Raw genomic sequence first — 12,804 nt, 5'->3', positions numbered from 1 at the left:
TCTGGCCACCTCAGCGTATGACTGTTCAGGCGATACATTGTCGGAGCTGTCTAGACGCAGAAGTGAACTATTCATGTGATGGCAACATTCCATGAACAAAGATGGCGGAATGGGGGTGGGAGGAAGCCGGAAACGTGACCTTCAGCCTGCGATAGTTTCCGAGGTCAGATATACTCATTGGCTGTCTGTGCGGAGGGGATGTCAGCTGACGTCAGGCGGGAAGTGTGTGCGTACCAACATGGAGAGGTAAGCTGGGAGATTTATTATCAATGTCCTAATTACAGTGTACACCAAGGGCGCCATGTGTTTTCCCTGTATGGACATCTCTGTTTATAGGCGCGTGCTAATGTACAGAATATCATTACATAAGTATAGGGGCTATTTGGAACCTATAAATGGGAACCTGTCACCCAATGAGCTACTCTCAGGCATGCATTCATTCACAGATTGTGTGTACGGTGGTCAGTGTACCAATTCCTGTGTAATGCTCTGCAGCCGACCATGCTGACTTTTCTGTGGCAGTGAGGACATTGTTTATCAGTCTCACTTAGGCTGGCCATACGCAGATCCAAAATTCACCCGGTTCAGCAGGGACCAGTTGGATTTCGATCCATGTATAGCAGTTACCGCTTAGGAGGAGTTTATCTTGTGATGGATTCTTCCTGAATGGGATTGTCGGTATATTTATATTCAATCAGTGCTTGCAGCGAATCATCCACAGTGCTGATCAGTGTATTCTGCCAGCGGACGAGACCCCCTACCAGAATACGATAGCGCAGCAGGGAGTTCCCACCATCCTTGAATGTGAAGATTGGGCGAATTATGTGTGGTTTTTTTTTTTTTTTGATCATCCCGCAGTCACCCTATATAGCCCATTTATTTGTGTGGCAGGACATCGATGCCATAACCTGTGTTGCTCTTTAAAGCTTTTTTTTTTTTCCGTAAGGCCCTGTTCACACTGGGGCGATCCGACTTCCCCGGGCGACCACACAGGTCGCGGCGCGCTGCTCGCACCGCGACCTCGGAGCGGCCGGCACGGACTTCATAACATTGAAGTCTATGCAGGTCGCCCCAAAGAAGCTCCGGACCCTTTTTCTAAGTCGGAGCGACTTGTGTCGCTCCTATTAGAACGGGTCCACAGCTTCTGTATGTCAGGCGACCAGGTCGCCTGACAGGTCGCCCCAGTGTGAACGGGGGCTAAAGGTAAGCGTATAATAAGACTTACTTGTATGTTAAATTAATATCTCCTAAACATGCACGGTTTAGGAGATATGCAGCTGCTGACGTCAGCAGCGCATGCCTTCTAAAGGTCCAGCATACCGTGCCAGAGCTTCTTGCTGGAACCGAGGGCACCTGCCACGAACCCAGAAGAAAGACCGGGGGAACATATTGGCCCTCTCAGTGGTGACCAGTCGCTGCTGGGAGGGCTTCGTTCTAAGGTAACTATTTCATATTGTGCTAGTATGCAATCCATGCTAGTACATTATGGCATTGTCTTGCAGGTTTTTTTTTTCAGCAGTTTACAACTGCTTTAGGCTCGGTTTCCACTAGTGCGACTTGCGGTGCGACTTGACACATGTCAAGTCGCACAGCAAGTCAAAACCCATTGTTTTCAATGGGGCACGTTTCCACTGCCGCGGCTTCAGTTGCCGCGACCTCAAAAGTAAATCGTGTACTACTTTTGAGCGCGACTTCCCTCTATATATGAGGGACAAGTCTAACTGAAGCCGCGGTTTACTTTTGCTACGAAGTCGTGCTAGAAGTAGCACGACTTCGTAGCCGCACTAGTGGAAACCTAGCCTTAAACTACTTGCTGACCCTGGCTTTTTCTGACATTTGTTAACAAGTAAAAAAAATCTGTATTTTTTGCTAGAAAATTACTTAGAATCTCCCAAAATATATATATATATATATATATATATATATATATATATATATATATATATATATATATATATATATATATATATATATATATATATCTCATTTTTTAGGCCCCTAGAGAATAAAATGGCAGTTGTTGCAATATTTTATGTCGCGCTGTATTTTCGCATCGGTCTTTTAAAAAAAAAAAAAAAAACATACTTAAAAAAAAAAAATGAAACCGTAAAGTTAGCCCAATTTTTTTTGTGTTATATGAAACATGATGTTATGCCAAGTAAATAGATACCTAACGTGTCGCGCTTTAAAATTGCACACGCTCTTGGAATAGACAAACTACAGTACTTAAAAATCTCCATAGGTGACACTTTTAATGTTTTTTAAAGGGTAAGGCCTCTTTCACACGGGCGTTCTGTATGTCCGTATATTACCCCATCCGTTTGCGGGTGATATACGGATATAATGCATGTCAATGGGATTGCGGATGTCAGCAGATGACCATCCGCTGACATCTGATTTGCGTCCTTTCAGTTCTGTTCCGTTTTTTGGAACAGAACAGAACCCTATTTTTCTTCAGTTTAAAAAATGGAACGGATGCAAAATCGGATGTCAACGGTGTCATCCGCTTACATCCGCAATCCCCATAGACATGCATTATGTCCGTATATCATTCCCAAACGGATGGAATGATATGCAGACATACGGAGTGGATGACACAAGTGTCATCCGTGTCCGTGAAAAAAAAAGTGCCGGAGCGGAAGAAAAAATCGCAGCGGCCGTGTGATAGAGGCCTGACTGTTTAGATTTTTCAGAGGAGGGCTCGCCTCTCCCACCACCTATAAGAATCTTCCACCGGGATCATTTTTATCTGAAAGCCAGCTGCCTAACCAAACAAAAAAAAGATCCTGGGGCTATGACAGCTAATGAGATATATTTAGTTAGCGGTTTGCAAGTGGTTAACCACTAGCCATCCAGATGGCCTATATAAATGGCTTGGACTTCAAGTGGCTAAAACAAGCTCATAGGTGCAGTTGTAAGCATGGTACCATTGTATTTTATTTTTTTTTGTTTTTTCTAAGGCAGCAATCAGCTTTTTTGTAAAAGTGATCCAAATGCTGAAGAGCTGCCCCTTCACTTTTACTACCGAAAAGGGGCTGTGCCCACCCTTTGAGGAGCCAGGCACCACAATCAGCCCTCATTCACAATAAATGCTGCTTTGAAATTGTTTGACTTCATCTGAAATCACACAATTGCAAAGCCGCATGTCAGTGCAACTTTGAAGACCTCTGTGTGGCTTCTCACACAGATGTCTATGAAAGTCGCACCCAAAATCGCCAAAAGTAGTGCAGGAACTACTTTTTCAAATCGAAGCGGCACCTCAAAGTCGGTGTCGCGTTGATTTGAACATGGTCAATTTCTTTTTTTTTTTTTTTGTCTGTTTATTGAATTTTTTTATACATAAAACAGAACATTAACTTACAAAGTTCACAAAAAACAAAAAAAAACAAAAACATCCATATGTGATTAACATACAGTGATTAAGGCTTGGTTCACATTTGTGCGATGCGGGAACGCTGCGAATATGCAGCGTGATCCCGCATCGCATCCGCACATCTGGCAGTTCACACTGCCATATGCGATACGCAGGGGGTGTCAACTAAAGGTTAACGACACCCCCAGTTTGATCGCATATCGCAGTGCGATCTGACAGTTCGCACAGGATCGGATCGCACAAGTGTGAACCACTGTGCGATCCGATTCTGAGGCAGCTCCTGAATTCCTGTCAGCTGCCCCCTTGCCCCTTCTCCCTTGTGAAAACGAATCGACCACTGATCGCTTTTGACAGACAACACAAGTGTTAGCAAGCCTTAATTTAACTTTTTTTTTTTTTTTTTACTTTGAGGAACTTTAGTACACTGGGTAATGTTATAGAGAAGAGAGCTTTGAATATTATGGGGCAGTATAAGAAATTATATCTGGCAACAGCTAGAACTACCAAGGAAATCTTTAGTTTACATCCCCAAATATCGTGTGCAGTAATTTATATTTCTTTTTGTTAAACAGCAGTGGAGACTTCTTTAAAACAGAACTTCATTCTCTCAATCAACATTGGCTATTTTTAATCCTTATGCTGCTAGCATTAGTAACTAGATATGAAATTATATAACATTTACTTGATTTACTTTTTATTTAATTTTTAAACATTTTTTTGTTATATCCTTGTTTCCAGGTCTAGGCAAATGATACCATGCATCCCAGGAGTCTTTAACCACTTAAGCCCCGGAGGATTTGGCTGCTCAATGACCAGGGGCGCTCAATGACCAGGGCCTATTTTGCGATTCGGTACTGCGTGAATTTAACGGACAATTGCGCGGTCGTACGACGCTGTACCCAAATGAAATTGACGTCCTTTTTTTTCCCACAAACAGCATTATTTTGGTGGTATTTGATCACCTGTGGGACTTTTACTTTTTGCGCTATAAACAAAAAAAAAAGCAACAATTTTGAAAAAATAACAATATTTTTCACATTTTATTTTATATGAAATTCCCCCCCAAAAAATGTAAAAATCAAATTTTTTTAACATTTTAGGCCAATTTGTTTTCTGCTACATATTTTTGGTGAAAAAAAATCGCAAAAAGCATATTTTGATTGGTTTGCGCAAAAGTTATTGCGTTTACTGACTACGGGAAAGATTTATGTAATTTTTATTGTTTTTTTTCTTTTAACTAGTAATGGCGGTGATCTGCGTTTTTTTTTTTTTTGTTTTTTTTGCGGGATTGCGGCAATGCGGCGGACAGATCGGACCCTTGACTGACATTTTTGACACTTTTGGGGGGGACCAGTGACATTACTTCAGTAATCAGTGCTATACATATGCACTGTTACTGTAAAAATTACACTGGCAGGGAAGGGGTTCTTTTTTTTTTTTTTTTTTTTTTTTTTTTTTAGAGAGCAAGGGGTTAAGTGTGTCCCTAGGGGCGTGCTTCTAACTGTCAAGGGGTGTGGCTTTTGATGTAACCACAGAGACATACGATCCTACATAGCAGGATCGTATGATCTCTGCTGTTACATCAGGGAGAATGACAGACGGCTTTGTTTACATCAGCCGTCTGCCTTTCTCCCTCTCGTGAGTGACCGACGGACATCGGAGCCACCGGTAACTCGCGCGGGGATGCCCATGAACGTGCAGGGGCGGGAGCGCGCCTCCGGCGGTGCTCGCTCGCCCCCTATTGGCTCGCAGGTGAGTGATGTACCCATACGTCACTTTGCCTGCACGGGGCTGACCGCCGCAGTATATGTACTTGCGCCAGTCGGCAAGTGGTTAAGAGGGGAGGAGGTTTTTTTTTTTTCAGCTAAGGGCAGATGGATTCCAGGAAGTAAACGCTACATGAATCATCTGCCCCTACATAAGATGACCGTGGCTATAAATGCTAGGGGGGTGTTTTTCAAAGTGATTTATCAGCAAAATAAAGCATGGAGACAGGTTGGGGCGGGAGTCGCTTTGAATATTAAAAATGAATTAAAGCACCATGGATTGACTCACACAGGACACTTCCCACCTCCTTTTCTCTTCTCCCCAGGCAAGTTCCCTTTCCCTCCTTCCCTTCTTGGCTCCCTCCTCCCCATTTTCTTTTCCCTTTTTAGGCCTAGTTCTACATCAGTTGGTGGCCCTCCTATGCCTCTTCCATTTCTTTTCTGGTTTCCAGCCCTCCTGGGAGTTGGGAGCCCCCCCTCTTCTTTTTTTATTCTTTCTTCGGTGTGTACTCGCAATGCATACTCTGGGCCTTTTTTTTTTTAGCTAGTGAAGAATCTTGTAAAGTTTTTTCGCATTGACTAGTAGTACTGTCTCACCGCCAAATGATGTACCTTTGTTTTCTTCTATTTTCTTTTTTTTATTGCACATCTTGGTGTATTACATTTTGCACCTTTTTGTTATCCAACTTTGAAAAACCCAATAAAAATGTGTGAAATAAAAATGAATTAAATAGCGGTTTTGGTTTGTGGTGCTCAGATGCAGTGTAGCTCCAGAAGGTTGTTAGCTGGTGAATTGTACATTTGCCATAAAGATTTTGTTGCAGGATTCAGTATTGTCAAATGTTCTAATGGTTTACTGGTAGTTGCTTCTATGTGCCTTTGTTATGTTTTCTCTACCCCCCAAATCACAAACCCTCTCAGTTGGTCAATAGCATTAATAATTGCTAGTGATGTGTGTTGTAGTTGTTGGTTTTGTTTTTACACTGTTTACATAGAGCTTTACACCTGTCGGTTACAGTTCACATCCTGCTCCTCTTGTCAGCGATAGTGACGCATTGTAAGGGCTCTTTCACACGGCCGCTCCGTGTGTCTGCAAATCATCCTATTTTTTTGCGGATGATTTGCAGACATAATGTAAGTCTATGGCATTGCGGATGTCAGCGGAATACCATCCGCTGACATCCGATATTCTTCCTTTCGGTTCTGTTCCGTTTTTTGGAACGGAACAGAACCCTTTTTTTTCATCCTTTCAAAAAACGGAAAGGAAGGAAAATCGGATGTCAGCGGTGTCACCCGCTGACATCCGCAATGCCCATAGACTTACATTATGTCCGCATATCATCCGCAAACGGATGGGATGATACGCGGCCATACGGAGCGGATGACACAAATGTCATCCGCTCCGCGAAAAAAAAAAAAAAGTCCCGCAGCGGAGCTCTCACACGGAGTGGCCGTGTGAAAGAGCCCTAAAAGATTTATTGGTAAGCTACATAGAGATCTTGCACTCTGCGGAGAAAAATGAGTCACAAAGAGGGTAACTAGAAGTCTGACATCAGGTTACAACTAAAAGATAAAGAAAGACGCACTGATCTAGTGCAATTCCATTATAAACATTTAATAAGGAATAAAAAGTAACATAATACAAACGCATGGTGTATACACGCATGTCAAAACCATTTTAAGACAAGTAGCCTCCAGGAGTACTGAAATGTTCCAATGAGGCAAGGAGACCAGGTGGCATCCGTAATGGCTTGGCTGACACATTTCAAGGGAGAACCCTTTTCCTCAGAGCCACTTTCTTGGATTTTATCAGGTTACAGCTCTTGGACCTTGTTCAGATACGTGTTTAAAGGGGGTGTTTGGCATGTTTTTCTGACACAAAGTGCCTCTCCCTCACAAATTCAGAGTTCTAATAGTATGTAAAGACTGAATGGTACATGTATACATTCACCTGGTGTGGTTTGTATCATGTCAGTTCAAATGTTGGATGCAGTTTTTTGGGCTGTAGCTGGATATATACTTGTAGCGCAGGAGATATTTTTGGTTATAGAAATTTGTAATATATCTATCCTGTTAGGAACAAGGTCTGAACGTGGAGTCTAAAGCCTGGTACACACAATGAGATTTTTGGATGCATAGTCATCCTTTTTTTTTTTGCATACTAGTCTCATATAAAAAATGAAGAGGGTACTCAGTTTACGAAAATTCTTGTATGATAGAATACAACTTTGGAAGTGATGTAATGTGTTTAATTGTATTGTAATGTATTCTTTTGTTTCCGAGCATGAGTAGTTTGGCTCTTACGATTTTTTTTGGATGAAAACTGTACTAATTAAACGAAAATTTGACGTTGTGTTCACGTATGACACAAATTGTATAGCTTTCACTTTCAGGTTCTGTGGTCTGAAAAGTTGGATTCTACTATACTAAAGGGCCATACACGCAATAAGATTTTCTGAAGACTTTTTCCTTCAGATTTACCTTTTCTATGTAGTGCAAGGGCCTGCCAGATTGCATACAAATTGAAAGTGTTTAGGTTTGACCTCATATTATATGGTTTTGGTAAGTCTAAAGGAAAAAATCTTCAGAAAATCTTATAGTGTGTATGGCCCATTAGGATCAGATAATTGGCTAATCCTTCGGTGCACTAAATTTTACTGCCTATTTTCTTATCTTGTGTACCGGCCTTAAGTCTTACAGCTTTTCTGTTTCCATCCTGGCTACTTTATATGGCCAATTCGCTTCTGTCATCCTGCTGACATTCGTTGCCAGGTAAAATAAATGTGTATGTTTTAGCCTGTCACTTTGAGGTTCAAAGAGCTGTTTCTTTACTAGGCTATCATAACCAATCGGGTATCACCTTTTGTTGCACGAGAATACAAGTTTGTACAAAGTAATTGTAATACAATATCAAGTGCCAAAGCTAGTATCGGACCCAAACCTATATATTTATTTGTACTTGTAATAGCATATTAGACACCACTGCCATTTCTCATCTTCCAAAACTCTATATCAGTCGCACAGGGCAGATTCCGTTTTGATCCGCTGGGGATCTGTCCACTGATCTGCTGCTGATCAGAGCACGGTGGGCAAATCACAGGTCAGTGTCTGCTCAATTTATGCAGAGCAGACACAGATGGAGCCTGCTCTGCTCTATGGGTGGCTGGGTGTTAATTGACTCCACTGTTTTTAGCGGGCCAGATAAGAGGTAGGCTAGGGTTAATGGACACAAGTCCATCTTTGCCCCGCCAATCCATTGGGGTGAATGGACCGTCCTATCAGGAACACCTGAAAAATTGAGAGGTGTATCTGATTAGAACGGTCGTGTGAAAGGAGACATATGGAGGCTGCCGTTGCCTTTGATTATACTCTTGTATATGTATTTATATATTGGAGATTCCACTATTGCACGGTGCACTTTGTAGGTTTTTCTTTTTTTGCAATTTATGTAATGATGATGGCTATCAAATATTTCTATGCGATTTTTGCACTGTATGGATTAAGGTACCATATTTTATTTACCACTTTTGGCAGTGCTACATACATTTCCATATGTTTTGCACTTTATTAATCAAGGTACCATATTTTACTTACCGCTTTAAGGGCAGCGCAACACTAACACCCATTATTTTCTGTTGCCAACCTCCTGCTGAAGTTGCCGCTGCCTACCCTGTTTACAAAAGATCTAACTTGCCTATTTTTTTTAATCTGCTCATTCTGGGTATTCAAATACCTGGAGCTGTAAAGTCCCCAATAGGCTCCCCTGCATGAGCCGTTGTTGGCACTCCCACCTCTTCCATGCAGCAAACTCCCAATTATATGGGGAACTGGGGCTGCAGTTTCTTTTGACCAGACGGGAGCGTACTAAAAATGGGTAAGTACACAGTACTTTATACAGGGTAGTCAGAATAGGTAGGAGGAGGGGGAGGTAAAATTTACTACTTTAACCACTTTACCACCGGAGGATTTTGCTGTCTTACGTCCAGGCCACTTTTTGCGATTCGGCGCTGTGTGACTTTAACTGACAATTGCGCGGTCGTGCGACGCCGTACCCAAACTAAATTTATGTCCTTTTTTTCCCACAAACAGAGCTTTCTTTTGGTGGTATTTGATCACCTGTGCGATTTTTACTTTTTGCGCTATAAACAAAAAAAGAGCGTTTATTTTGAAAAAATAACTATTTTTAACATTTTTTTTATATGAAATTCCCCCCAAAAAAGATGTAAAAACCAATTTTTTTTTACATTTTTGGCCAATTTGTTTTCTGCTACCCATGTTTGGTAAAAAAAATCACAATAAGCGTATTTTGATTGGTTTGCGCAAAAGTTATTGCGTTTACTAACAAAGGGAAAGATTTCTGTAATTTTTGGTGTTTTTTTTTTTAACGCATAATGGCGGCGATCTGCGATTTTTTTTTTTTTTTTTTCGGTACTGCGACATTGCGGCGGACAGATCGGACCCTTGACTGACATTTTTGACACTTTTGGGGGTACCAGTGACATTACTGCAGTAATCAGTGCTATAAATATGCACTGTTACTGTAAAAATGACACTGGCAGGGAAGGGGTTAATTTTATTGGAGAGGGAGGGGTTAATGTATGCCTGGTGCTTACTGACGTGTGGAGGGGGAGGTGACTGAGTGAGCCAGGGACAGATCGGATGTCCAGCTATGCTGAACACTCCGATCTGTCACTCCCTGTCACTTGGGAGATCCGCCCGCTTGTGTTTACACAGGCGGGCGGATCTCCACACTAGATCCCCGACGATCGGGGATGAGCGGCGGCGATCGCCGCTGCTCTTCCCCTGGCCCGACTCCCGCTGTGACCGAAAACAGTGGGAGCGAGCCTCCGGCGGCGCGCAAGCGCCGCCCAGAAGGGGGAGTGTCTGACGACGTAGTACTACGTCGTCGGACGATAACGAGCCACTCTGCCGCAGTAATATTACTGTGGGCGGAGGTAAAGTGGTTAAAGACCTGAAGATGGCCTTACTAAATGGTTGACTCTGAAGATCAACTTTAAGGGTCCATGTACACGGGACGTTGTTAAAAGTCCCTTTGAATGCTGGAATTTTTAGGACGTTTGAAACATCCGTTCGGTCGCGTTTGTACCCGCGTTTAGCGGGCGTTTGCGTTTTAGAACCGTTCCTAGAGGTCAGAAAAATTATTCCCCTTTAAAATGGAAAAACGTGAACGCTGAACGTGGGTCATCGCGTTCGGTTTTTGCATTTGAAACGCTGGGAAACACACGTTCGAACGCAAATAATTGCGTTCTAAAAAAGTCCCTGTACGCAACTGCCTGCAAATGACTGTAAACGACCTGGTGTACATGGACAGATAAGATAACATGGAGCTGCGTTCAGGGGCTTCTGAAAAAAACTCCCAACTGCTCCTAAACGGCCATTTCCAGCGTCCCGTATACATGGAGCCTTACAGGCATAATGTACACATTGCAGTTAGCCATATCTCTGATCTCCTATTCAACACATGATTTTCCTTAAAATGAACTGCTAATGTATTGTTTTCCATCACTGTAAATTGCCAGAATTTGTGACATGGTTAGTTTAATGTCTGGGAGTTTTATTAAAGCAGGACTTTTCTGTTTTTTTATTTTTTTTTTATTTTATAACAGAAGGACACATATGGATATGTCTTCACCTGTAATTCGGGAGGCAGAGATCTCCAGAACAGCCCGGCGACAAAGTTCCCATCAGAGAGCATCAAGTATCCTTTCTACTAGGGATGCACCAAAATGAACATTCTGGGCCGAAACAGAAACCGAAAATTCAGGATGCCCTTGGCCGAAAACCGAAAATGACTATTTTTCCCCAAATGATTTTAAAATAGTAGGCGAGGTTAAGTTGTATTATGCAGCATGAGGGGGTTTATGTATTTGTGACCATTAGTGACCGACCAGTGGCAGTTAATTAACCCCTTTGTGCTGCGTTAGTGGCACCAGTGCCAGTGTTCATTAACACTGGTTGCACTGACACTAATACTGGTTGCACTAATGCAGCACACTGATAACACATTACCTCCTACAGCATGGAGCACATGAGGGAGGAGGTAGGCGGAACCGTTCTGCAATAGGCGCAGAGGAGGATCCTCTTCCGCTCTGGGTCCTCTCCTCGGGACGTCACTGGTTGCTAGACGCCAGTCGGCTGGCCATCCTAGCAACCAGTGTAACTCAGAATAAAGCAGCCTGCGTTTGGCGGAGGAACAAAGTGGAGATACTCACCTGACAACTTAGTTACAGCTATTAGCGGCCGCTCACACTTCACCTGCGCTGTGCCCCACTTCCTTGCGGTGCCCATTAATTTTCGGCATCTTTTAGTGGTTTTCGGCCGAAATGGGATAGGCCCATTTTCGGCCGAAAATTTTGGTTGCCGAAATTTCGGTGCACCACTACTTTCTACTGTCTGTCCTTTTACCCTGCCCCCTCTCCCTTCCCCAAATCGGAGCTTCCAGTACCCTTCATTCCTGAAGATTAAAAATTCTTAAAAAATATGTTCTCTGCTTATGTTTACCTTCCCCTGAAAATGCTAGCTCTCGGACTTCCATATTTGCTAAGTCAATGGCCCAAAAAAAGTTAAAATGCAAAAAGAATCCAAAACTCTTGATTTGCATGCTTGTTTAGCGTCACTTACAATGTACTGAAGCCAGAGAATCTGCATGTTTAGCCAGCTTTAATCAGTGTATTGATGTGGACTATCTGAGAGAGAGTTAAATAAGAGTGCAAATATAAACACAGATCTCGCTAGTCATAATAGCTGAGGCTGAAAGGATATATAAGTGAGTTTAAAACCATTTCATGGATTTGCCTGTAGTTGCCCTTGAACAAGGATACATCCAGAGCAGTTGTCAAAATGGTACAAGTTGTCCATATGCATACACAAAGTATTGCAGGAGAAGCAGAGTCTGCGTTTTTCCACAAATTATGTCTGTTTGAAAAACAGCTTGGATGCCTTTTCATATTAGAGAAAAGAATGAAGTAACATGGTACGAGGCCTGGGGAGCGAGCGATGGGGTTGTACAGACTTTGGTCTTCTACATATGTGTATAATCAAGCCTGCAGGGCATAGAGTGGGTTCAGCCAGTCGGGCAACCTTTAAAGAAAAAAGTATTTGTATGTTATAATATTTTTCCTTAGTGTAAACACAGCAGGTGACAACTGGACTGGTTCCAATCCAAAGACTGTTCCTAGGACTCCTGGATCCCTCTTGCGGCATCAGAGTAAGATTAATCTCAGCAGACTTTACGTAAAATAGTGCAATCACAGCATGTTTTTTTTTTTCTGCCTAATGCTCATGTCACCCTGGTAATTTGGAGTAGCTACAGAATAGTTTTTTAGCATTTTTGTTGCAAGGATCAAATGCATTGCAGTCAGTGAAAGGTCTGTGTCTCAGAAATTCCAAGTGACTTTTTGCAGTGGAGTTTGCTACAGAATAGACAGTCAGTAGCTACTAACAGTATCCAAGGCATCTGATAAGGATCATGGCACACAAGTGATTTGTAGCTACCCAGAGCAGCATTGTAGTCGCAGCAGTAAGATCATGTGTTGACATACTTTTAGAGGTCAGCAATATCAACAATTGAGGTTTGATGCCCCATACACACGTGCAGATTATCTGCAGACTTTTGTCTGCAGACTTACCAAAACCATATAATAT

The 12,804-nt window shown here is 42.4% G+C and overlaps 1 protein-coding gene across 1 annotated transcript in view; it reads left to right on the top strand.

The window, feature by feature from the left end:
* Window positions 1–200: 200 nt before the first annotated feature.
* NUP107 (nucleoporin 107) overlaps window positions 201–12,804 on the top strand; it is a 116,117-nt gene continuing 103,513 nt past the window's right edge. Inside the window, exons 1-3 of the mRNA XM_082252760.1 lie at window positions 201–246; window positions 10,767–10,858; window positions 12,296–12,367. Of these exons, the coding sequence (XP_082108886.1) occupies window positions 239–246; window positions 10,767–10,858; window positions 12,296–12,367 (172 nt within the window). The 5' untranslated portion in view covers window positions 201–238. The remainder of the gene's footprint in view (window positions 247–10,766; window positions 10,859–12,295; window positions 12,368–12,804) is intronic.

This window comes from Pelophylax lessonae, assembly GCF_965119305.1.
Source record: "Pelophylax lessonae genome assembly, chromosome: 4".
NCBI lineage: Eukaryota > Metazoa > Chordata > Amphibia > Anura > Ranidae > Pelophylax > Pelophylax lessonae.
Note: the sequence above shows the minus strand (reverse complement) of the source record. Positions and strands in the feature narration are given on the sequence as shown.